General features: G+C 43.1%; 2 protein-coding genes across 6 annotated transcripts in view; both read right to left on the bottom strand.

The window, feature by feature from the left end:
- WDR33 (WD repeat domain 33) overlaps positions 1-11,732 on the bottom strand; it is a 96,399-nt gene extending 84,667 nt beyond the window's left edge. The window contains exons 1-2 of one of the 4 annotated variants that reach the window (XM_030575258.1): positions 11,365-11,732; positions 1,620-1,801 (exon numbers count right to left, since the gene is read on the bottom strand). The gene's annotated coding sequence lies outside the window, so the exon portion shown is untranslated. The remainder of the gene's footprint in view (positions 1-1,619; positions 1,802-11,364) is intronic. The other 3 variants (XM_030575260.1, XM_030575259.1, XM_030575261.1) reach the window with 3 other exon arrangements.
- A 3,359-nt stretch (positions 11,733-15,091) lies between these two features.
- POLR2D (RNA polymerase II subunit D) lies at positions 15,092-21,354 on the bottom strand. 2 transcript variants are annotated; one of them, XR_004002065.1, is made up of 5 exons: positions 21,231-21,354; positions 19,002-19,182; positions 16,237-16,332; positions 16,082-16,139; positions 15,666-15,751 (listed from the first exon to the last, which is right to left on the bottom strand). XR_004002065.1 is itself a non-coding variant. In XM_030576073.1 (4 exons), the coding sequence occupies exons 1-4, from the start codon at positions 21,301-21,303 to the stop codon at positions 15,673-15,675; spliced, it is 429 nt and encodes a 142-aa protein (XP_030431933.1). In that variant the 5' UTR covers positions 21,304-21,351; the 3' UTR covers positions 15,092-15,672. The 2 variants fall into 2 exon arrangements, 1 of the variants encoding a protein (XP_030431933.1); XM_030576073.1 differs by lacking the exon at positions 16,082-16,139 and having other exon boundaries at positions 15,092-15,751; positions 21,231-21,351.
- Positions 21,355-27,047: the final 5,693 nt, after the last annotated feature.

The raw sequence follows: 27,047 nt of genomic DNA, 5'->3' as shown, positions 1-27,047 counted from the left end.
CAATGGTAAACTAAATAGAAGACTACTTAAGAAAAAAAATCACGACTGCATTCAGAGATCTCACTAATCCAATATGATCTACAAATGTATAAACTCTAAATAATATAAACACCAGTTTCATAGTGCATTACATATACACATACAAAGCTGTCTATTTGTCTTCAATGGCTGAAAAAAACACTGGATGTGTGAAGAAAAACACTTTGCAGCTTCAGCACTTTGTCATTTTATTTTATTTAGAGGCATCCTTTACATCCTCTGCATCCTTTAGTGGAAGGAACTAGCACTAGTCATACATGTCCATCAGAATTTTAAAATGTATTCCCTTATTTACAATATTCATTAAGACTGAACTACCCTCCTCATACTCTAGACATTTTCATGAACTTCTGTCGTATGCCTCTGAATTTCCTGCCCCAACATTGCCAATAACCAGAATGTGGGCAGAAACAGACATTCCCTTAATGTCTTTTGTTTTCTTCTGCCCAGTTTCACTAATAATAAAAATCCAGATATGGATACTCCACAAAGATATAGAGCAGGGGTTCTCAAATGTCATTGCACCGTGACCCCCTTCTGGCAACAAAAATTACTACATGACCCTAGGAGGGGGAACCGAAACCCAAGCACCACTGCCCCAGGCTGGGGGGCGGGGGGGAGAAGCCTCTCTGCCTCAGGTGTGGGAGGCGGGGGGCCAAAGTCAAATTTGGCTTCAGCCCCAGGTGGGAGGGGAAAGGAGGGGGCTGTAACCTGAACCTTGCCACCCAGGGATGAGGCCCTCGGGCTTCGGTTTCGAGCCCAGGCAGTGGGGCTCGGGCTTCAGCCCCAGCAAGTCTAATGTCAGCCCTGGCTATCCCATTAAAACAGTGGCAACCCATTCTAGGGTCTCAACCCACAGTTTGAGAACCGCTGATATAGAATATAGAAAGCAGAAAATGCTTTCTATAGATGACTCCTCCACAGCCAGAGAAAGCTACAATCTTTTGTTGCATCGTAGCAGAATGAGCCAGATGTGGTGGAATAGATGGAAATAAGTGGTGTTACAGATACTGCAGTCACATGCAATTTCTTTGGGGAGCACAGACTTTAATACAATATGGAAGATTAATGTATAATTGTTTTTTAATCCATGGGGTAGATTTTCCACATCTAGAAACTAATAAGAGTGGGAGGTGATTAAGAGGAATCATTGAGACTAAACAACTTTAGAGAAGTACCAAGCTCAGCATGGTTCACATATACTGGTTCAGGCTAGGTTTTCCACAGACTAGGAAACAAAGAAAAGGCTTTTGATTTGAAAAGATGACCCTGAACTGACTCATGGCCCTCTTTCTGATCCAGCAAACATACAGGACCTTCTGTCCAAGGAGCAACCCCAATCCTTCCAGAAGGGCTGGGAGAACTTTGACCTACTAGAGTCCCATGACTGATGGGTGACTTCTGCAAGTGTATACGAATTTTTACTGATGTGGTTTCTTCTGTTTTGTTTTGTTTTCTCTGCAATGCTTTTACCTTAAGAATAAATGTACTTGCTGAGAAAGAACTGTGATAACAACTTGTGACTGCTGGCAATACATTGTTCATAACCCTCAGAGAGAAAGCAGCACACAGGAGCTCACCTTTAGGCAGACTGGCTTGCTCGGGTATTAGAATGTTAGGTATTGAGCTGTACAGCCTTAAATCCCCAGTCACAAGGGAACGGAACAAGGGTCTCTGCCCAGAGACAGGTGACAGCTAAAGACCTGAGACCTGGCTGGGAACTCCTGGAATGGACCACCAAAGGTATTCCTCCTCTGTTAATCTGAAACGGTGACAAGTGGAAAGGAAATGGGTAAATTAAAACGGCAGTAGGACTGGACAGTGCCCAGATGAGAACTGCGCCTAATTAAAAACCAAAAATAAATAAATAAATAAATAAATAAAACACACTAGCCTGAGCAGGGCAAATGAATGTTGACTGGGTAGTCAGAGTTTGCTAAATAAAATGACCAACAATTCAAGGGGACAATGAGTACTTTATAGATTCAGAAGATGTATGCTTAATGAAGAGTGCAAGGATCAAAACCACGTTCCATAAGACAAACACAGCCAGAGGTTTCTAAACTCTAGGAGTATGTCTAACACAGCAAAGAAAAACCCCATGTCTGGCCTGTGCCAGCCAACTCGGGTTCATTGGGGCTCTGGCTGTGGGGCTGTTTCACTGCTGCGTACACTTCCGGGCTCATGCCTGAGCTCTGGGACCCTCCATCCTGCAGGGTCTTAGAGTCTGAGCTCCAACCTCAGCTCAGATGTCTAAACAAGAGTGAAACAGCCCCACAGCCTGAGCCATACAGGCCAGCCATGGGTGGTTCTTTGACTTACCCTAAGAGGCTACAACAAAGTTCCTGCAGTTTTGCTCCTATGAAACCTAGGACAGCTCAACTCTGCCAGAGTTCAGGTGCTCTGTAGGAGCATAGCTTCAGTCCTACTATAAGGAGGTGAAATTCCTGGCCCTCAATCCAAGCCTCTCTTCTGTGCTTCTGCATACCTCCACAAGCAACCCAGCACTTATTAAATGTTCTGCAGTCATCATTAGCTATTTTTAAACAAAGAAATTCCAAAACAAAGAAATTTAGGATTGAGAAATAAACAGTAACAAAATAAAGATTTATGCAGTTTTTACAACTCAAGTTAGAAAGTTGTTATGAGGAACATGGAAGATAGCTATTACTTTTATTAATAGTATGATTTGATTACATTGTTTTGTACCTAAGGGCATGTCTACATCTACAATTTTGCAGCGCTGGTTGTTACAGCTGTACTAATACAGCTGTATAGGGCCAGCGCTGCAGAGTGGCCACACTTACAGCAACCAGCGCTGCAAGTGGTGTTAGATGTGGCCACACTGCAGCGCTGTTGGGCGGCTTCAAGGGGGGTTCGGGGAACGCGAGAGCAAACCGGGGAAGGAGACCAGCTTCGCCGCGGTTTGCTCTCGCGTTCCCCGAACCCCCCCGCAAACCGCAGGGAAGGAGACCTGCTTGCTCGGGGATTCGGGGAACGCGAGAGCAAGCCGCAGGGAAGGAGACCTGCTTGCTCGGGGATTCGGGGAACGCGAGAGCAAACCGGGGAAGGAGACCAGCTTCGCCGCGGTTTGCTCTCGCGTTCCCCGAACCCCCCTGCAAACCGCAGGGAAGGAGACCTGCTTGCTCGGGGGTTCGGGGAACGAGAGAGCAAACCGCAGGGAAGGAGACCTGCTTGATTACCAGAGGCTTCCTCAGGTATGCTGGGATACCTGCTTATTCCACGGAGGTCAAGAAAAGCGCTGGTAAGTGTCTACACTTGATCACCAGCGCTGGATCACCAGCGCTGGATCCTCTACACCCGAGACAAAACGGGAGCACGGCCAGCGCTGCAAACAGGGAGTTGCAGCGCTGGTGATGCCCTGCAGATGTGTACACCTCCTAAGTTGCAGCGCTGTAACCCCCTCACCAGCGCTGCAACTTTGTGATGTAGACAAGCCCTAAGATTCAAGGGTTAACTCCTGCAGGAGCTCATTGCCCTTCTGCAGGAAGGCAGACAAAGGTTTCAGATAACTCAAATCACCACTACTTCATTGACAATACAGGTGTTGAAGCCTTTAAAGTTTTGCTCCTAACTATGGTGGACTCTATACCCTGCCTTTGGATAGGGAGGGAGCCAACAGGCAGAAAACCTGCAAGAACTCCAGATGAGATGAAAACTGAGCTTGAGCTCATTAGAAGGCATAGGATATCAGAAACTGTTAGAAAACGGAAGACTGACACAGACACACACCCTGATGGATGGGTCTTAAAACAGTTACGCCTCCCTAAGGTTTGAGGGGAAAACTTCTAAGCTTTGGGGAAGCCATACGTGTGTAGTCTTTGTTGTTTTAACACTTTACTCTGAATGTTACAGTCATATAGACTGATTTTGTTTTGAAAAAGCTGTTGGGTCATCGCATTTATCTACGGATCATGGCTCTCAAAGGGAAGTCTTTTGCAGATGCCAAAGCCAAGTGGACCAACTGAGGAATTGTGATTTGTAAAGAGGGGTGCTGTAGCCTGGAGTCTTGATCCATAAGCAAGAAAATTGGAGGATTCCACCCTGAGGAGCAAAGAATTGGAGCCTTTCCCTTGAAAGGATCTACTCAGGTGAGACAAAAGGCGAGTTAACAGTGAAGCTAATTCTGTAACCATGAATTATAAATTTAGCTTTTAAATTGATTTGTTTTTTTAATCCAGAATACAGAAATCCACAGTTAAGGTACTTCAAACAAACTTAACTCTACCCCTACGGTCCTACATAACTCTGTACAGTATGTACAGACAAGATTAGTCACTGGAGATATGTGCAACCCACATCAATATAGACTCAGATCCAGCTGGGGGTGCACAGGACCCACCAGATGGTCTCACCCTGCCCTGTGGCAGCTATCCTAGGCTCCCTCGGGAATAGGCAAATGATTCTGCTCCCATAAACTGAGTCCCATCGGGGAGTTTTTGTCATCTCCCCCAAACCACAGGGCCCCGAGGTGGCCCCATTCTGAGCCCCTGGAAATCAAGGTGGATTCAGAGATGGTTTGCTGAATGCCCTCCAAAGCAACTAATTGTGATACTAAGATGCTTGCCAGATTCCAGTTACACCTTCCCACGAGATGCTCAGAGCAGTGGACAAATAAGATGTAGAGCTAAGGCTAATTTTAATTGTGTTTCCATGTTTTCAAATGTATTTTTTTAAGTTAGAAAAATTTAACTTGTAATTTACCTAACATTTGGGCTGTTAAAACTACTATGTTCTTTAAAGGTATTCCTCTCCATTACTAATACTTTCTCCTCAAACTTGACTTTTGCTTGGTGTTTGTTAAAGACTATTTCACTTGTGCCACTAATCCTGTTTTACCTATGAGAGCAGGTTGCAATACTATGACAATTGATCCAAATTGGATAGAAAAATAGCATCCATGTTTCCATAGCAGGCTGGGTCACAAAGTTTAGACCTGACCTTGGAACCACCTTATTGAGAGTGGAGAATCAAAGGCAAGGTGCTTGATGGAAGAGGCCACACAAGCTTGCTAACCCTCCAAACAGAGGTGATGACCAAAAGGAATAAATATTTTACAGTTAGAAAATTCAAGAACACTTGCTTCTCTTAGTAGTTCAAAAAGTGATTAGTAAGAGTTTGCAATACTAGAGTGATGTCTCATTCATCCAGTGAATATCAGATTAGGGCCCCTGAAACAATGCTGATTTTAGAAAAAGAGATGTCATAGTTGAAGCAGCAGTCTGGAACCAGAAGGGAAAGGATCCAAGTATTGAAACTTGAACTTTCAAGAAGGACAAGTTTAAACTTCTATGAAAATCATCTAGTAGGAAAGTACATGTCTTCTGTGCACAGACAGCCATGGTTTTGTCATTATCCTCTCACAGCACACACATCAAAGTCCACCAAAGCCTCTGTAAATCTTTGACTGGTTGGACGTTTCCTGGATTTGAGAAAAATCAACCAGCCCAAGAGTAATCATGATTTAGGTTCCATGAGAAACTACCTTAATGAAACTGATATGCTGACTGTTGAAACAGTTCTCATTCACCCAAATTCTGAATGTGGGAACAAGAATCCTTCCATATCACCATATAAGCTCTACTGCAATGCTAAAGTGCTGGGCATCTGCTTAAGCTAGACGTATCTCTATTCTCCTGCTCTGACAGACACCAAACTGCAGAGTGGGGGAGAAAATGGCAAGAAGTCCTAGAAAAAGGAGTCCTCAGTGAAAACTTAATGAAGAAAATCTCTACCTGAGCACAGAGGCAGAAGCCTGATACATCAGTGAAGTTCATCAGGTCTGCCTGTGAAAAGTGCTGACAAAGCAGTCTGCTCTACAAAGAAAATCCACAAGCAAAGCCTGTTGCCTCAGGCAGACCAAAAGCAGGAAAAAACAAACAAACAAAAAATAGTACAGATGATTCACACAATAGAGATAAGGAATCAGAATCATGCATTCAAACCTGCTTGGTTTCCAAGACTTCAGCATGACTCAGACACACTCAGGATCCTTCCCACACTATGAAACAGAATCATCTAACTATATCATGGTACAACAATGTTGCAATAAAGTCCTTCAACAGAGCTTGTCTGGGGCCTCATCCAGACTAGGGGAGGAAAATCGATCTTAGATACGCAACTTCAGCTACGTGAATAACGTAGCTGAAGTCGAATATCTAAGATCGAATTACTCACCCGTCTAGACGGCGCGGGATCAATGTCCGTGGCTCTCTGTGTCGATTCCGGAACTCCGTTTGGGTTGATGGAGTTCCGGAATCGATGTAAGCGAGCTCGGGGATCGATATGTCGCGTCTAGACTAGACGCGATATAGCAATCCCCGAGCAATCGATTTTAACCCGCCGATACGGCGGGGTAGTCTGGAGGTGGGCTGGGAGACATTCAAGACTTAAAACTAAATGATTTTGGGCTATTCCACTAGGGACCCACATCTACAGTTCTAATAATTCATTCTTTACTACTTCAGTTTAAGATGTATCTTTCGGGGGAGAGAGAATATTCCAGACACACTCTTCCAGGTTCCTCAGGTCCCATCTGATGGTGGGAATTTTATAAATTTTGCTTTAGACATAAAAAGGCAGAGTCTGAAGTAAACCTTTGAAATCAAACTACAGTATGCTACTTTTCACATTTAAAAAATGCTATCCTTACAATAATTTATAAAAGGCCATACCATATTCATTTTGCCATACAAGCTTCAGTTATATTTATATATAATTAGTATATATTACAGGCATGGCCAAACTGTGGCTCCTGAGCTGCATGTGGCTCTTTTACTATTAAAGTGCAGCTCCAGGAGCCCCCCCATGTACTCTCCCCCCCCCAATTCTCCACCTACAACACTGGGCATGGGGGAGCTAGAGGCTTCTGCCCTGGGGTGGGGTGGTGGGACTAGGGGTTTCTGCCCTGCAGGGAAAGTGGGGAATCTAAGGGCTTTAGCCCAGCGGGGGAGCATTGTTGAAGAAGCCCCGCACCGTGGTAGGCACCACCCTGGGAGGCAGGTTGCGCATGTCTTACAGCTCTTGAACTTCTGAAGATTATTGTATGTGGCTCAGAGGGTCTGTAAATTTGGCCACTCCTAACACTTTGTAAGGGACCATTCAAGGTACAGTGGCCCGTTAACGCCTTTGCAGTCATACGACAAAAAGAGGGGTTAATGGGTTACAATTCCACTTTGCATTTTGCTGTGACAAAAGTTGGTACAATAAAATTTATCATCTCACCCACCTTGTCTCTCTAATATCCTGGGCCCAACAAGACTACAACTGCACTGCATACTAATGTATTATTACATTTTAGAGCACACTTCTCCGAAACAAATTGAATGAAAAAATATGTTGGGATTTAGTAACAGTTCTGTATGGAAGACTTATATCTGAATTAGAAAATGAAATGGAAGAAGATGAGAAAAGGAAATTCTCCTTCTATATTGGGAAAATATAGGTAGGGGTGGCTTGTTACAGTATGTACAAAACCAGAAACAGACAAGAGTGGGAAGAAATAATTTTATTTTGGGGTGAAAAGAAGAAAAACTACTTCTATTTTATATATCTGTGAATAAAGTATTTTTTATAAAATTATTTGACTCAAGTCCTGTGTGCACTGCCACTGAAACCATTTCAGAGATAACATTTCTCGTTGTAGTAACAGCATAGTTTAGTCACATCTAAAACCCTCTTGTTCACACACTATTAAAAGAAAGTGTGGTAGAACTACCTGCCCAACTACAAAACTCCTTAGAATTGGACTATTGCTGATATGTTCCCAAAGTCTCCCCTGTATCTTCCCTTTGTGATCTCAGTAAGATGCCATAGGAATATTCAGTCTTCCAATTCACACTGTTTAAAGAACTAAAACTTTACCCAAGTATATTTAAGAGGTTTCTCAACATTAGTATGTTAATGTTGAGATTTCTATTGTTTTATTCAAATTATTGCTGTTACCCTCATTTTCCCCACTTGGCAGATTACAAAACATTTGAACAGACAAGTGTCTGAAACAGTGAAATCTGGTATTATTATTAAGTTATGTGTTTTTTCCAACACCAAGATATATAGCCTTTAATTAAAATATTTTAAGTATTCTGGCTGGGCTTTTCAAAGGAGCCTATAAGTGTTAGGCAAAGGTGGGTACCCTGCACCTTTAGATTCCTTTGAAAATCCGAGTCTGAGTGTAACGCCTGTCTAGATCCAAAACTTAGGTTGATATAGCTACGTCACTCAACAGTGAGAAAAAATCTCACACCAGAGAGACATAGTTGAGCTGTCCCAAGCCCAGGTATAGACACCACTAGGTCGACAGAAGAATTACACCTCTACCCCGATAAACCACTACCCGATATTACACAAATTTGGATATAATGTGGTAAAGCAGAGCTCGGGGGGCAGGGGGGGAGCTGTGTGCTCTGGCGGATCAAATCAAGTTCGATATAACACTGTTTCACCTCTAACACGGTAAAATTTTTTTGCTCCTATGGACAGCATTATTATCAAGGTAGAGGTGTATTCAGTCAACCTAGCTACTGCCTCTCAAGGGGGTGGATTAACTACATCAACAGAAAAAACTCTTCTGTTGCTGTAGCAAGTGTCTATGCTATGGTGCTATAGCAGCTCATCTGCAGCGCTGTAGCATCAGTAGTGTAGACGTACACTGAGGGTCACTAGATCTATATAATTTCCTATATAGGCCAGAGTGTAATTCTAGTCAGTTTCCAGTGAGGATGTGTAGACTTCCTTCAGACTCATACCGCTCCTATTTAAGCAGTTTGCTACACAGAGATAATATAGGGAAAGCAAGTAAACTGACTGGCTTGTAACAGCCGGCATAAAATTCCAACCAAGGGGTGGAGGCAGCCCAGAAGCACACCCCCTATCACATGGGTTCATCAAGTCTGTTCTGATGTTGGACTCTCAGTCTGTCAAACCCTTGCAGCTGCACACGAACAGACCAGATGGTGAAAGATTGTTCGGCTAAGTGTTGAAGTTGTAGTTAACTGACCGCTATTTGTATTGTTAGTTTTAAAGCATAAAATGAGTCTTCTGTAAGCTGTAGTACCACTTTGCATTTACACAGAATGGAATGTAGGTTGAATCAGAATTGGCAATTACATTTTGAATAGTTTTATAAGCCCAATAGAAAGAATAGCATAAAGTTGGATTTCATGCTACTCTGAGGCCTTGCCAAAACTAGGTGACTCTTTAGATATAGTGAATACATATCAAAAGTACATAAAAAGTTTTCAGGACAGTAAAATAAACCAATTTTGTTTGTGATCCAACCTTAAGCACTCGTTAGGGTAGGGAAGAGGAGGAAAACTTGAAGTAAAGCCATGTTAAAACTTCGCAAAAAGTTAAAATCTTACCTGCTCTACCAATCAGATTAAAACTGAACATTATTAAAGGCCAATTTCATTGCTGATGTTTACTTTTTGTACTAACCTTGGACAATCAAAATAAACTAGCAGGTTTCACTTGCCAGTTTTCATGTACTAGCACAATGCTTCAGTATCTGGACTCAGAAAACTGCCAGGGAGATTTTAGATCTCAACAAAACCTGATTTTTGTAAATTTCATGAACATATTCAATATTTCTAACATTACTCAGCTTTCTTAAAAAAAAAAAAAAAAGCTATCTTATAACTTGCAAGTATAAATTTTAAATTCCTGCACTAAAAAGTGATTGACTCACATAATTAAAACTTTAAAGATACATTGTAAGTACCCTATTGTCCAACTTATTTCAGCTTCCAGCATTCAAAAACAGTTTGGAAAGTTTACCAGATATACAAAAGACCACTGAACCAAGCCGCTGTGAGAGAACTCAAATTAACACTCAGTATTCCATTAGTTCACAGTGGTATTTATTAGAAAACCAACAAAAGTTTTATATATTTGAATACAAGATAAATTACTAAAATGCAGGTTTAATCTTGCAACTGTTTTTTTAATAAAGAATGTTATGAAATGATAAATAGCAAGAATTAACTTTAGTTAGTTATGACTCAGTCTCATACAAGTATGTGTTTAAATTGTTTGACAGTATCTAACAAGTTGTTGATCAGTAAACTCACTTAAAGATGACATGTGGTCCACAGATTAATATGGCTAAGTGTTCATATGGCAGGGATTTAGAAATTGTGTGTCACAGGGGTTAAAATACTCTTAAATTTTAATGTAATCTGTCCAATAAAGAAATACAATCTAGTATGACTGGAGATGAAAAAAAACTGCTCTTGAATCTCTCCCCTCAAAGAGTTTAGTATTTAGCCGAAGTATTTTCCAGCATCAAAACTTCACCTTTGAAAAGAAGGAATAGTAGACCCTGGTCTGCTTCAGCTCTCCCCATTGTCAGAAAAATACCCTCCAGGATCACACTTTTGATTAGGAAATTAATTCAAGGTTTGGTTAAATACAGAAAAGAGGGTGTAGGACTACTTACCTACATTAGACTCCGTAATACAGTTTAAGCTGGTCAGATAAGAGATGGCATACAAATACAGAGTACAACCAGGAGTTCAGTGACACCTTAAAGACTAACAGATTTATTGGGCATAAGCTTTCCTGAGTTAAAAACTCCACTTCTTCAGATGCATGGAGTGAAAACACAGAGCAGTGTCACAGGGAATGTAGGGCTACTTAATCATAGCAACAAGGAGTCACATCAAGCCGTAAGTTACATATCAAAAGAGAAATACCATCTAATTCCTGAAGAAACAATAAGGTTTTCTCTCTATCTAAAATGGTGAGTTCTAATTTTACTGGGTTAAGTAGTTTTTCTATGTAAAGAATAAGTTTGAGACTGTAAAACCACAGGGATGGATCATATTGCAATCAAGTTTAAGGTACTCTGCAAAATAAACGTATAACAAGCCCCAGCCGTACATGCTTCCATTTATGCCATATGGCCGAGGCCAAACAGCACAAATAACACTCAACAGGCATGGGGTCTCCTAAACCAAAGGCAACAGGAGGAAAAGCAAGATGAAGCAGAAACTCCAGTCCAGGGCCCTCCTTCCCCCGCGAACTCTCGTGCTACTTTCAGGCTCCCCACCCCCCAAGCTCTCCAGGAGCCCGCTCCAGGCCCTGGGGTTCTCGTAGCTCAAGGGCCCCAAAGCCAAGCGCCCACTGACCTCTCCAGGCTCCGAGCTCTCATTCCCCACCTCAGGAGCGCCTTCCTCCCCCACCCCGACCCAGGCACTAGGCCCCCTTCTCCTCCCCGGCCTCACGGCCTGAAAATGGCGGAAGAGCCACACCGCCCGGCCGCACTGCACCGCCCCAGGCGGCCCGTCACTTAGCTGCACTCACCGTCCGACTGTTTTCTTACCCCCGCCACCGGACCCCGCTGCCGCGCCGCTCTCCACACTCCCCCTGGCCCGGAAGCCGCTGCCTCACGAGCCCCCACCGCGCCTGCCCGCCATCTTTTCCCCTCCAACGACCGGGGCGGTGCACGCGCTCTACGTCAGTACGCTTCAAGGCGCCAGGGAGAACCTGGCCGAGGATAGGGACGCAGTGGCGACCAGGACCCCTTCTGCGCAAGCGCAAGGAAGGCCCGACTGTGCATGATGCGGGTGCGTGCAGTTGATAAAGGGGCAACTCGACATGGGCAGAACTGTAAGCGGAGCGCGCATGCGTCGAGAGAAGTAGCGTGGACTACACTCTAATCCCGGGGTTCTTACATTTCATTGCACTGGAACCCCCCCATTCTGACAACAAAAATTACTATAGGACCCCCCCGGGGGGGGAGGGGAGAACTGAAGCCTGAGTCTGCCCTAACCCTATCACCCAGGTGGGAGATAGAGCCAAAGCCTTAAGGCTTCAGCCCCAAGCAGGAAACAGGTAACGTGAGCCCCTTTCCCCCCCAAGGGGGGGCTGAAGCCCTAAGGCTTCAGCTTCAGCCCCAGGCAGCGAGCAAGTCTAAGGCAGCCCAGGTGACCTCTTTAAAATGGGGTTGCCACTCACTTTGAGGATCACAATCCACAGTTTGAGAACTGCTGAAATCTGTTCCAGCACTTGGGAGTCCTGGCTCAGAAGGAACTCCCCCGCGCCCTCTTCCCCCTAATACCTGCTAGTGCGCTCTGACTGGTGCGAGGAGGGGGGAAACCACCTGAATCTGAACATAATACTGAGCAGCTAGGAGAGAGCTAACAAGGCTGGGGAAGGGTAGTAACCAGCAGCTTGAGATCATATCAAGAGACTGCCACCACAGCCATGGGACATAAACCCCCTATTCACCAGTGCATGCAACCCAAACATTTCAGCTCTCAGGGAATGAAACTGATCACAATAAACTAACTTGACTTCACACAGATTTCCATTGTCCCAGCCAAGACTGATGCTAAAAGTAAAAAAAGGCCAAGATAAAATATAAACTGAAGTTTAAGAATTGTCAGTTTTAAGATCTAAGGCATTATTAGTAACAGCTAGGGGCTAGCATAACCTGGCAATGCTAAAGCACTGCCATGGCATTGCTTTAACATGCCATGTGTTGTCACGGCACAGCGCTGGGAAAGAGCTCTCCCAGTGCTCTAAAAAAAACCACCTCCATGAAAGGCATAGCTCCCAGTGCTGGGGCACTGTTTACACTGGTGCTATACAGCGCTACAAGTTACTGCGCTCAGGGGGGTCTTTTTTCACACCCCCTGAGCAAGAAAGTTGCAGTGCTGTTAATTGCCAAGCTAAGAATACAATAATTTAAAATAAGGAGATTTTTTTAAAGTATTAATTTTAAGATGTAAGCAGCTATGGGAAGCAGTATGTTTGAGGAACAGCAGAGTCCCCTTTCACATTCTGGGATTTTTGGCATCTTAACCTTTTTGTTTCTATTTTTACTTTCCCTACTGCATGGTTTGTTTGGTTGTTTAAGTTAAACTGTACTGAGCAATTTTTTTAACTCCTGATAAATGCAGAAAAACTTATCTGCCAAACAGATTGTCAGCAGCATAGAATAGCAGCTCAGTGAGCAACCCTGGGAGGTAAAAATATTACACAGAAATTACCAAATCAGAAGTCCATCTCTAGTCCAGTATTTGATGTCTCATACTGTCCAGAAATGCATAGGACTATTCATATAGATGTATAATTATTTAAAATATGTTACTAAGCTCCTGACTGGCTACAGGATCTTGTGGAAACAAGCTCTACAGCTTGTATATAAAAAGCTATTTCATGTTATCATTTTAAAACAGACTGCCTTTCAGTTTCACTGGACTTCCCCTTGGTTCTTGTATTATGAGAAATGGTAAACAAAGAAAAGCACTATTTACCTTTTCTATAACATTATTTTGTATACCTCCAGCATGTCCCTTATGTCCCCTCTTTGAAAATAATATGACAGTTTTGTTTAATATTTCTACAAATGGGAGGCTTCCCATGCCTCTGGTCATTGTTATTCCTTGTCTCTAAACCCACTCTATTTCTCCTGTATCCTTTTTGAGAAAAGGTGAACAAAACAGTATTCCAGATGAGGGCACTACATTGATTTCTATAATGGCATATTTTAAGTACAGTAGAACCTCAGAGTTAGACACAGACCAGTGAACCATACACCTCATTTGGAATCGAAAGTACACAATCAGACAGCAGCAGAGTCAAAAAAAGTACAATAGCAATGTGTTAAATGTAAACTACTAAAAATAAAGGGAAAGTAGCATTTTCCTTCTGCATAGTAAAATTTTAAAGCTGTATTAAGTCAATGTTCAGTTGTAAACTTTTGAAAGAGCAACCATAACATTTTGTTCAGCGTTATGAACAACTTCCATTCCCAAGGTATTTGTAACTCTGAGGTTCACTATGCTATATTTTCCCCCTTCTTGACCATCAACTCTACACCAAACAAACAGACATTTTTAATGAGCTGTCCACATAAATGGCCCAGTCTTTTTTCTGAGCAGTTACAGATTATGTAGGAACTAGTAATAGATTTGAGTAATTCAAATTATTCTTTCCAAGGTGCAATGAATGTATCTTTTCATGTGGCTAATTCAAAGGGTCACAAAACTTCTACAATAAAATAGCCCTGAATAATTTTCATATTTTGAGAACACCCTTACTATACAGTATTAGCAACCCCTTTATTACATGTTCAGTAGTTCAGTTCTATCATACAGTAGCAGTTCACAGAGGTTTTATTGATCTAAGAGACCTTCTTCCCACCATCTTGCTTCTGTCTTCTTTGAAAAGTGGTAGCTGTAATTTATTATGGATTTCAATGTTTGGTAGTATCAGTCTATTAGCAGAGGACGATGTAAGCAATGTGGGATCAGGTCCAGCTCACTAAAGCTGTTAGATTTATTCTCTAAAGCCTCCCATCCTATTTTTAAATATCAACAAGAGACAACTATCATACCTAATCAGACAAATTTAAAATAAATCAAGTCAAAGAAGCCAAATAATCTAGCTAGTGCTTCCTTACCACCAAAAGTAATGAGGCTAGGAGGCAAGGGTTCTGATATGAAGTTCTTATTAAGACAACTCAATTTGTTTTTTAAAGATCAGTATTTTCATTTCATTGAGGCAGTCACAGAAATCTCCTGTGAGGCAAAGTATAAGAGATTTGTTTGATGACAGCTGCAGCTGGAGATTGAATCGGAGATTGAAATGAGGTGGATGTAGCTAATAAAATACAGGACCTCACTCCTGTATTACCTTTTCTTATAATTCTGACCCAATTAAAGTTACTGTTAATGGTTAATCAGAAAGGTATGTTTGGTTTATTAGATTCCAGGAGACATAATGATATTAAAAGGAATAAGTTATGTTACTGCTGCTGTCAATAGGTGTCACTCAAGGTAACTCAGGCAGCTATTATAAAGCAGCATGATCTTTCAACACTATGGGATATGGATGTTACGTTTCCAATCATAGCCTAATAAGACTGTCATATTTCTCTCCCTCACAAAATGTGTATACAATTCTGTTCATTTATATTCATTTGTAATAATAATCACAATTGATGTTTGGATCATCCCCTCCCCAGAGACTATTCCCTCCTTCCAGGTCAAAATGTTTCTCAATAGGACTTAAATAATTAAAGTTGAAGTGAATCAGATCATGTTTATAAAGTATAGGAACATAATAAGAAAAATCACAGTTTAATTCAAACTGAACAATGATGCACTCTTGAAGGGGGGAAAAAAACATTATCTTGAACAAACATTTCAAAAGACAGTCAGATTCTTATTAGCCCTGATTCTACAAACTACTAGGATTTTCAACAACCAACGGGCACAACATTTCTCCACCTTAGGTAACTGGAGTTCATAAGAAAGAAGAATCACACCTACGCTTATTCTAGGTCCTGTAACCAAAAACACTTCAAAGATTCCCATGGCAGGGACAGGAAGTTGGGGGAAACAGGTACTGAAACCACCTAGACAAGAGTTTCCAAGATTCCATGGCTCTCACCACAAATGAATCTTTGTCAAGTTTACAATATTCAGCAAGTCAAAGAGTGGTCCCCAGTTTAAACATGTCTGTGTGGGACGCAAGGCTGAAGTACTGTGCATCAAGAACTCTCTTTGCTCTGTCCTGGAGCTAGCTAGCCTGGTCTGGTGTGCACAGAAACATCTGAAGTTCTCTGATCTTTCTTTTCATAAGAAGGGCTAGTAATTAGCCCTAATACTGGAAGCTTCGTTTGGTCTGAATGTCATCAAGAATCTGCTGTAGCTCCTCATCTTCAAACCGGCCCTCTAGGCTGCAAGATAAGAACAATAATGATAGAAACAAGCCTTTTCTCTGTGCTTCCATTTTTAATATCCAGAATTCCCTCATGTTTCTACACCAGTGTCAGACATTTTTGGTACGACCTGGCATTGCACCATTTATCCAAAATCTCCACCTCCTCCTGTGTTATAATACACAGACTACTATGAAGCCCCATGTTATAGCTCTTATGTGCCTCCACACTGAATTATGCAAATCAAATACCTTCCTCCCCCTACCTTTTCACTGATCAGTTTTAGGACATGACATTAAAAGGGTACCACACTCAGGAATGGGCAGGGCCAGGCATCAACATAGTTACCTGACTGGTGTCATGTAGAATTGTACCTTGCAGGCCAGCCCACTGTGGCTGTCAAACACTGGATACAAAGGGGAAACCATAGGTCAGCTCAGTTTTCCCCTTATTCCTGTATCTTAGAACCCATAAATCATAAAACCTGGGACATACATTCTCACCTGGGAATTAAAGCCTTGGCCTCCTCAGCTGTCTCAGGACACAGATTAGCCAAACACGCCAATTCAAATTTATGGAGCTTTTTCTGGAGCAACAAACTGCAGAAAGAGAAGATGGTGAGAATATAGGAAAAATGGAGTAAAAAAAGCAGAGGAAAGAAAAAGAATGTAAAAGAAACTGAACTAATGACATGGTTCTGACAGATCTGTGAACAAGGAATGGGGATGAGAAAAAGGGCAACATATGTTGTATTTATTTTATTAATACAACCCCATTATTGCTAGTAAGAACAAAAAATTATACACAATAACCCCCCTCCCCCCAAAAAGGGCTAGAAAAGTCGTTTCCATCTACCACAACCTGCTGTCATATAAATATTTATCCCAAAACAGCTCTGGAGGCCTCTTGTTACCCACTCTACTACAGGAGTTCTCAACCTGGGGGTCATGATCCTTAAGGGGATCACAAGGTTATTACACACAGGTGCATGAGCTGTCAGCCTCCACCCCAAACCCCGCTTTGCCTCCGGCATTTATAACAGTGTTAAATATAAAAAAAAGTGTTTTTAATTTATAAGGAGGCGGGGGGTCACACTCAGAGGCTTGCTTTGTGAAAGGGGTCACCAATGAAAAAAGTTTGAGAACCACTGTGTGACATTGCATCCCATAATGCTTTATAGAAATATGCTTATGAGTGTAAATATGACATAATTGGAATATGTTTTATGCTAGATATGCCATGTAACATCTTTGCAAAGGTTATGTTCTTCTGCATGTATTCATCCTATTCATGTGCATGTATCATTTTTATATCTGCAATTATGAGCATTGGCTCTAGGCTTGTATTTAAAGTGTTTGCTGTAGAAAGCACCTAAGGCAGATTTGGTCAACATAGTGTGAAGGAGTTATTCAATTGGGAGTACTTGGCTAACAACGGACCTTGATAGATGCCATGACTTGTCCACGTGACTCCAAAACTCCATTTTGTAGCTGGATTCTACACAGGGGGGCCGAGGGGTTTTCACCCACAAGAGAGGGACTATATATGCCCCTGGGAAAACCTCTCCATTTTGTCTTCAGCTGGCTCAAGATACAGCCTCTTCTCCTCCCCCACCACTCCCCCTTCTCCCCCCGAAAAAGATGCCTGAAAGAAACTGGAACAAAGGACAGTAACTACAGGAATGTGAGTGATTGCTGGACCCAGACTAGAAGGAGGCTAGTCTGTCACAGAAGCTTATTGGAACACCTCTGAGGGTGAGATTTACCTGCATTTAGCTTCCTATTGTATTAGGCTTAGACTTGCATGTTTTTGTTTTATTTTGCTTGGTAATTTACTTTGTGCTGTCTGTTATTTCTTGGAATCACTTAAATCCTACTTTTTGTATTTAATGAAATCACTTTTTACTTATTAATTAACCCAGAGTAAGTATTAATACCTGGCAAGAGGCGGGAAGGGGGGACAAACAGCTGTGCATCTCTCTCTATCAGTGTTACAGAGGGCGAACAATTTATAAGTTTACCCCGTATAAGCTTTATACAGGGTAAAACGGATTTGTTTGAGGTTTAGACCCCATTGGGAGCTGGGTCTCTAAGTGCTGGAGACAGAAGCACTTCTTAAGCTGTTTTCAGTTAAGCCTGCAGCCTGTGGGGGTCGTGGTTCAGACTTGGATGTGCGTTTGCAGCAGGCAAGAGTGTCTGGCTCAAACAAGGCAAGGTACTGAAGTTCCAAGCTGGCAGGGAAAACAGGCTCAGAGCTAGTCCCAGCACATCAAGTGGCAGTCCCAAATGGATTTCTGTGACCCAACGCATCACATGCTTCTCTAACAGAACCTCACCAAGTCTCTCACTTCCCCAGAAAAACATGACTGAGATCTTTAGAGCAGCGGTTCTCAACCTGTGGGCCACATGCTACCCAATTAGCACACAGCTGCAGGCCAGCTGTGTGCTAAAAATAATTCTGAAATTTGCCAGGCTGATCATGCAGGTGGGCAGGGCTGACTGAGGGGGAGAGAGAGAAAGGCGGCTTGCAGGAGCGCTCCTGCCAACAGGGGGCTGGTGAGTGCCACAGGGGGCAGGACAGTGGGTCTGTGGGTAGGTTTGTGGGGGAGGGCACAGAGATCTAGAGTTTTGCTGGGTGTTATAGCACCCCCAGGTTTTACATGGGGCTCAGCTGCAGGGGTCAAGTCCAGCTGCCTGGTCCCGTGCGGGGTCCAGATCCAGCTGCAAGCCGCTCGTTCCTGCACAGTGGAGGTCCCAGGCTCCAGCCACCTGGTCCTGCACAGCATGGTCTGTGTCTGGCCTCCTAGCCCCATGCAGTGGGGTTTCAAGGTCAGGCTTTGGCTCTGCAGGGGGGTTTCCTGCAGTCCAGCCACTCAGCCCTGCACGGGGGGTATCTCGGAGTCCAGCCACCAACATGGGGTTCGGCATCTGGCCCTGCTGCAGGATCCAGCTGCCTGGTCCCACGTGGGAGTCTGGGCTACCCGGCCCAGCACCCAGGGCTCTGCTCCTGGCCCCACTCTCAGCGGAGGCGCTAGGCATAGGGGATTGTTGAGAGGTTGGGGGTGTTGTGGTTCTCAGCCTGTGGCCCACATAACACACTGTGGTCCACATATGTGGCCCACAATGATAAAGAGGTCGAGAACCACTGCTCTAGACCAACCCTGTTCCTTGGAATAACAACAACTACCATGTTTCAACTTCATAATACAGCACACACATTACATTCTAAATTCCCCAAAAAAAATCATCTTTCCTTGACTGCCACTCACCTGCGGACGCTGGCAATGGTCTCCCGATTTTTGAAGCGGCTGAAGCGAGCCGTGTAGTTCAGAGTTTTCATGAAGACTTCTGAGAGTTCCTGCTCATCCTCAGCACTTTCATTCTGTTGTTTACGATGCTCAAGAAGCATGTGCACTTCTGAATTTAGAAGTGTCTCAGCAGTTTCAAATTCTGTATGCAAGCGAGTTTCAGTGTGAGAGAGGGATAAGTACATCACCGAAGAAGCCAATTTCTATATGCTTTGTTTTGTGCTTGGATATAGTTTTGAGGAGAAGGAAAATGAACCACAGCTTTGACTGTGAAAATCCTGTACTCCATGACCTGGAAGCCGTTCCTAATGAGAATACAACTATAATTCCTCCAAGGCCACACAACTGGATTTACAATACTGAGTAGCACTCCAGTTATTTTTAACTTTCTGATCATACGCATTTAAATTATCAGCCCTATCTTCTGAGCTAATCATATTTTTGTAATTAATATTACTCAGTTGACACAAAGGTCCAAAATAAAGGCAAATATTAAAGGGGTAAAACTTTGAAAGGCTTTTTAAAAATTGGGTTTGTATCTTGCTTTAAAATAAGCCTTTTTTTACTACTTATTTTTTAACTTAGAAAAATCAGAAATGGCAAGTGTGATCTTCTGCAGTTTTGCTGGAGAGCTTCCAGAAGGTCTTAGGGATGTTTATTGCTAGCATCTTAATTAAAGGAGGAGGATGCTGAATGCTTAACAAAGGTTTCCTTTATTAGAAATGTTATTTAGTCATTGAAATTAAATAGGCATTAAAAAATCCTTTCACCTCTCCAAAGATCAACTTCTCTCTCTCAGCTCTTGGTCTGTAATCACTTCACTAATTCGTTTGTCATCAAGAGTGACTACCAGAATAGACAGGGCATGAAATTCTACCGCTAAAAAGCAAGTAGACTGCAAATATTTCAGGTCTCCATTTACATCAGAAAAGCAAAAAAGAGCATAAGCCCAATTTTTTCCCCCTTTTGAGGACACCTTTAAGGAACAAATATAGCTACTCAAACATTAGTATGTCTCTACCCCGCTATAACACAGTCATAGAGAGCCAAAAATCCCTACTGCATTATAGCTGAAACCCCGTTATATCGGGATAGGGACAGCAGGGCTCCGGTGGTTATTTAAAGAGCTCCGGGCTCCAGCGGGGAGCCCCGGACCCTTTAAAGCACCGCCAGAGCCCAGCTGCTACTGCACTATATGCAAACCCGTGTTATATTGGGTGGCGTTATAGTGGGGTAGAATCATTCAGAATATTTTCAATGATACCCACTGGGCAATTGTAATCCCTGTTTAAACCTAAACTTTTGGTTTCCAATAATAATAATTTGAAAATATTCTCACAGGCAGCCCACAGAGAAGAAAAACTAGAGTTCCTCACATCAAACCTAGGGAATATTTAATTGTGCCAGCTTGATACAGATCAGGGTTTTTTACATAAAGTGGTAGGGACTGTCTCTTTGTCCTGTATTTGCACAGCATGGTACAAACAATAACAATAATAAAACTCCTTTATACACTGAAAAGCATCATATAATGGCATTTAAAGAACACTTCAAAGATGTACTCGTTCTGCTGGAATCAGATGGCCTGCTAAAAAAAAAGATGATTGAGCTACTGTCACGGCTGCCAGATTCCATATTTTTTTCTTTTTGAAATTACCCTGATTTTGATATATGGGGCTTTATAATGATAAACGGCTCGGGAAATGTGACGGAGCTCCCAAAATAAACTCTGGGCCAGACAAGGGCCAGGAGGCCAAAACTCTGCAGGCAGAAAAAGAATTAGACCAGGAGCTTCACGTTCGGAGCTTTAATTCCTCAGAAGGCCAGGCACCGCAGAGGTTCAAGACCCCATTTTCAGTCGGATTGGATTGACACGGTTGGGTGCAGTAAAGTGGCCCCCGATTTCCAGACTCGTCTTTCAGCCCGAGAGCTGTTCCTTTAATTTACAGGGAAACCGATACCAGACTGGGGGAGGTAACCTGGGGTACAGCAGGGCGGAGAAGGCCATGTTTTCCCCTTGCGGCCCATCCCCCGGCTCGGTGGAGTCTCCTCCTCCTACTCCCCAGACCCCCGTGCGCCCCCCCCCAACTCCTCAGGGGGAGAATCTCCCCCTCCTACTCTCCAGTCGGCGTCCCCAGCTCCCAGGGAAATCTCCCGCTGCTTCCTGGGCTCTCCCCCGGCCCTACGCACCTTTGGGGAAGACGAGCTGCGAGGCGTCCTCCTCCACGTCCGCGACCCGGACCTCGCTGCCTCCAGCCGCCATCGCTTCAGCCGGCCCGGCTTCCCCTCCGGAAGCGAAGGCTGCCGCGAGCCCCCGCCCTCCTCCTGCCTCGCGGCTGCGCGGCCGGAGCCCGCTCTTCTGAGGAGCCCGCCAGGGGGCGCCGCCTGGCCGGCGTTCCTCACCCCGTGTGGTGTGGCCTAGGCCAGGCCCCCAGCCACCATGTGATGGATGCTAGGCCCAGGCCACTCACGACTGGGCTGGGCCAGAGACAGGACAGAACTAACTCATTGCGAGTAGGGCCAGGCCCCCAGCACTGGACAATGCTGGGTAAACCCCATTTGGAACCAGGCTTGGCGCAACCCCATCTGCAAGACATCAACTTCTCACCACAGGATGGGACCACTTCCCAACCAGCTCACCGCAGAGAGGACATTTCATGTTGTTTGCCTCAACATGCAGCAGGGAGTACCTGTGATCTTGTGCGGTAACCGCCAAGGATGCAAAGGGATCATTCTCCCTCGGCCAGAGCATTGACTAATAGCTCTCCCGTCCACTAGGACTACATTTAAGCAACTAGATCCACCCAACTGTTGCTTCTTTCTGCAGTCACTTACATCCTAGGGGGCAGAAATAACTGAGTTAACCAAAGAGCCTCTCCAAAAAGCAAATCCTCACTACTTTTCTTAACGTAGTTTGGTTCAGTTGCATAGGAAAAGGTCTTGAAATGCATTTGCAGGGAAATGGACCCACCATCCTTCTTGATAGGTAAAAGCCACCAATGATTCTAGGAGCTCACTTTTGACCAAGGTGAGAGGAAATGCTTTCCATTACTCTGACGTATGCAATTGTCTGACCGGTGGCTCAGGCTTATGTTGATAATCTAACCCCCTATTGCTTATTTCTAATATCTCCTTCCAGGGCAAGATTATTGAGAAGATGCTGGCGAGCCAGTTGTAATTTGGTATCTACCAGTATTTTAGATTACTTCCAGTTATGTCACAGCTGGATATAGTATGTAGAGATTATTGGTTATATTGATGATCTTACATCCATACCCATTGACCACATTGCACATATTAATAGTCTCTGGCAGTTGGTTGTGAGATGCTGCCTATCTTAGGGTTGTCAACCCTCCAGGGTTGTCCTGGAGTCTCCAAGAATTAAAGATCATGTGATAATCTCCAGGAATACGTCCAACCAAAATTGGCAACCGTAGCCTGTCCCTCCATTTGATGGTGAAATTCTCAGGGACTAGGCAGCAAGGTATTCTCAATGGTGGGTCTTAGGTTTTAGGACTCTCTAACATCAGAAATCAGGTTGACCCAGAGACTGGGTACTAGTGAATTTTATTGCAAGACAATCTTTACACAAGTCTTCCTCCAATACCAGATCTATAGAGTGTTCTAGCTACATTCTAGAGGAAAACAAACATCCTAAGAAATCCCACTGTGAATAACAACTTTAACAGGGGAGTAGAAAAGATTTTTCATGGATAGAATTTTCATGCAACTTTTACATCTGTGAGGCCTACACCCTACAGTGATAGGTGCATTAGAAATACAGCTAGATATCTTATTACAAATAGTTAATAGTGGTAGAAAGATGGAAAAAGTTAGACAAACATCTGTCAGGGATGGTCTGGATATACTTAATCCTGCCTCTGTGTAGGGGAAATTAACAAAAATTACCTGTTGAGGTCCCTTCTAGCCCTACATTTCTGGCAGCAAACAGAATGGCTTTTCACCAAGCATAGTCCCAGAGTGTTTCTAAACTGATTTGCACATTATCTGCACTATAAAGGAACTTACTCCTGGTGGAATTCTGCATCACTGCACATGCACAGAATTTATGTTCCCTGCACCTTTCTTTGCTTCCCTGCAGAAAAATGACTTTCTGACAGGGAAGCAAAGGGAAGCCACAAGAGCAGGCATGAGTAGGGGACAGAACATGAAGAATTTTGTATCCAAGTAAAGCTAAAGGAAGAATTTTAAGAGGGTAAAATGTAACTTCCCAAGCTGGAATTTAGCTAGTTTGCTGTGATTAATACCCCGCATTTTGTGGGGAAGTGCCTTGGGATGTTAAATTACCAGAAGAAGTCAGGACCTTGATTTTAAGTTTCCTCAAAAACAGAATCTCTATGCACAATGTCCCCTATTCCACGCCATGTCAGTTCAATGCTGACTCAGAAGAGTGCCACTAAGAGATAACTAACAACTTCCTGGCAGTTGTGTCTTTCCTGGAGTCCTTCCATTTAAGTACCTAGTCAGCCTAATCCTGTTTAGCTTGCAGGATCTGATGAGATTGCTACCCATGCTCGTATGACTTCATATGATCAAAACACAACCTTAAAAAAAATGGGTTGCTGTTATTTCTAAAGAATCAGAAGATTTAACTGTTCACCTGTATAAAAATGTGCTGCTTCCTACAGAATAGTAAGAACAAAGTATTTAAAACTTGCAAAAGGGTAGGCTGTGAAGTTATGCATGGACCAACTCAAAATGTTTAAAGCATGCCATCTGGATAAATGAATGAGGTGGGGAAACTGGTTGGAAACTAGTTCAGATTGCTAACCAGTACAAGCAGAAAGACATTCCAAAAGATTGAATTAAAACATTTAAGGGAACATCTGGCTAATTAGACAATCTCCATTACGTTTACAATGAAACAAGAAAAGAATCAATGCCAGTTTGATCAGGGAAGCTTTTAGAATGCACTTGGAATCATGGTGACTTCTCAAACAACCTATCTGCCAAGAGCATCAATCTTCTCAGAACAGTAGGTAGCTCATGTAGTTATGAATTTTGCATGATTCTTGTCTGTGTCCTCTCCACTGAGCTATGTGGAAAAACAATTAACAGAAAGCAAGGCACTTGTAAAGGTTCCTAGCTACAGGTGAAGCGGCTATAATGATAGGAACAAAGTGATAAGCTCCTGTTGAGAATATTTTTGTCTTTTTATTCTTGTAGGCTCCAATAAATATCTTTCAAAATTATATCAGTAAGTGTTGTTCATCCTCTGAAGCAAATCAAAACTGATTCAACAAGAGAGGGTAGGTGGCTCATCTTTAACATGTGCTATTCAGGGGGAAAAATAAAGTGAGATTTCATATTCATTTGGTGGTCATGTGCTAAAATAGAAACATATTCAAGGAAGTTAAAGAACTTACCAAATATAATTTACCAGTTGTCCCACTGTTCCTATTGTTCGGTCTTAGAGCGGAAAAAAACCAAGTGGATACTGACCACTTTCAGAGACAGGATATTGAACTATATGCACTGCTGGTCTGATGCAATATGGGCAATTCCTAGCTTCCTAATGTTTGAAACAAATTAGTAAACCACTTAGTAGCAACTAGCTGTGCTACCACATCTCATTGGAAGAAAAAAGGATCATCCAGTAGCATCTTGGCTTAATACAATTTGGGGAATGTTGGTGATAGGAAAACTCCTTTATCAAAATAAACTAATACAGAAATTCTGAAAAGTGGTTTCCTTTTGTTGAATTAACAGGTAAAAAAAATCTCACCACCCTAGAAGTCAAGCCCAAAGTTACTTGATTTTTGTTCAGTAATTAGTGACAAATAGCAATTACTATGCTCTTGTTTAGTAAATGCCATTTGGTATTGTTAATGTTATGAAAACATTACCTTCTTAAAAGCAAAAATAACTTTGAGAGAGGGAAAAATAAGAGGATTACAATATCTAATTCTTAAAGATCTCTTTTTATCAGATCAGCAACATTTTAATAAGGCTTTTGATAGTCGCACATGACAGTCTCATAAGCAAACTAGGGAATGATGGTCTAGATTAAATTACTATAAGATAGGTATGCAACTGGTTGAGAAAACATACTCAGAGTAGTTATCAATGGTTAGCTGTCAAACTGAGAGGACGTATCTAGTGAGATCCCAAAGGGTTTTTTCTGGGTCTAGTGCTGTTTAATAATTTTAATTAATGACTTAAATAATGGAGTGGAGAATGCTTATAAAATTTCTGGATGATGCCAAGCTGAATGGGCTTGCAAGCATGTTGGAGGACAGGATAAGAATTTAAAACCACCTTGATAAATTGGAAAATTGGTCAACAAGATAAAATTCAGCAAAGACAAGTATAAAGTACTACACTTAGTGAAAAATCAAATGTTCAGTTACAAATCAGGGAATTACTGGCTAGATGGTAGTATTACTGAAAAGGATCTGGAGATTATAGTGAACATTGAATATGAGTGATGCAATTGCTGAAAAGGCTAATAAAATTCTGGGGTATATTAACAGAAGTGTTGTATGAAAGACACAGGAAGTAATTATCCCTCTCTACTCAGCACAGGTGAGGCCTCAGCTGTGCTATGTCTGGTGCTGGACACCACACTGTAGGAAAGATATAGACCAAAGGTCCCCAACATGATGCCCGCCAGGGCATCTATGTGCACCCGTCTACCGGCCGCCAGACAAGCAGCTGCCGAAATGCTGCCGAGAAGTGGCAACGTCAAGAAGCGTTGCCGCTGAAATGCGGCCAATTTTATCCCCCTATCTGTGTGATGAATTAATAAAGAATGCGTGATTTTGAAACAATTTATTTCCTCTGCAAGTGGTGATAGATGGGGGGAGGGCGGTTGGCTTACAGGGAAGTAGAGTGAACCAAGGGGGCAGGTTTTCATCAAGGAGAAACAAACAGAACTAATCGCACCATAGCCTGGCCAGTCATTAAACTGGCTTTCAAAGCTTCTCTAATGTGAAGCAATCCTGCTGTGCTTTTCTAATTGCCCTGGTGTCTGGCTGTGCGTAATCAGCGGCCAGGTGATTTGCTTCAACCTCGCACCCCGCCATAAACATCTCCCCCTTACTCTCACAGATATTGTGGAGCACAAAGCACGCGGCCATAACAATTGGAATATTGGTTTAGCTGAGATAGGAGTCAGTAAACTGCGCCAGCACGCTTTTAAATGTCCTTATGCACATTCTACCACCATTCTGTGCTTGCTCAGCCTATAGTTGGACAGCTCCTTACTACTGTCCAGGGTGCCTGTGTATGGCTTAATGAGCCATGGCATTAAGGGGTTGGCTGGGTCCCCAAGGATAACTATGAGCATTTCAACATCCCCAACTGTTATTTTCTGGTCTGGGAAGCAAGTCCCTTCCTGCAGCTTTTCAAACAGACCAGAGTTCCTGAAGACGTGAGCGTCATATACCTTTCCCAGTCATCCCATGTTGATATTGGTGAAACATCCCTTGTGATCCACCAGTGCTTGCAGCACCATTTAACACCATTTGACTGGTGGCCAAGGTGGTCCAGTCCCAAGATAGGGATATGTGTTCCGTCGATCACCCCACCACAGGTAGGGAATCCCATTGCAGCAAAGCCATTCACTATGACCTGCACATTTCCCTTGATTAGCAGCAGCTTAGTGATTGCATTGGCTACTTGGATCACATCAGCCCCCACAGTAGATTTACCCACTCCAAACTGATTCCTGACTGACCGATAGCTGTCTGGCATTGCAAGCTTCCAGAGGGCTATCACCACTCGCCTCTCAATTGTGAGGACTGCTCTCATCTTGGTATTCTTGTGCTTCAGAGCAGGGGAAAGCAAGTCAAAGTTCCATGAAACTGCCCTTACACATGTTAAAGTTTCGCAGCCACTGGGAATCGTCCCAGACCTGCAACACTATGTGGTCCCACTATTCTGTGCTTGTTTCCTGGGCCTAGAATCAGCGTTCCACGGCATGAACCTGCCCCATTACCACTATGATGTCCAAATTGCCAGGGCCCATGCTTTGAGAAAAGTCTG

This window comes from Gopherus evgoodei, chromosome 9, assembly GCF_007399415.2.
Source record: "Gopherus evgoodei ecotype Sinaloan lineage chromosome 9, rGopEvg1_v1.p, whole genome shotgun sequence".
Lineage (NCBI taxonomy): Eukaryota > Metazoa > Chordata > Testudines > Testudinidae > Gopherus > Gopherus evgoodei.
Note: the sequence above shows the minus strand (reverse complement) of the source record. Positions and strands in the feature narration are given on the sequence as shown.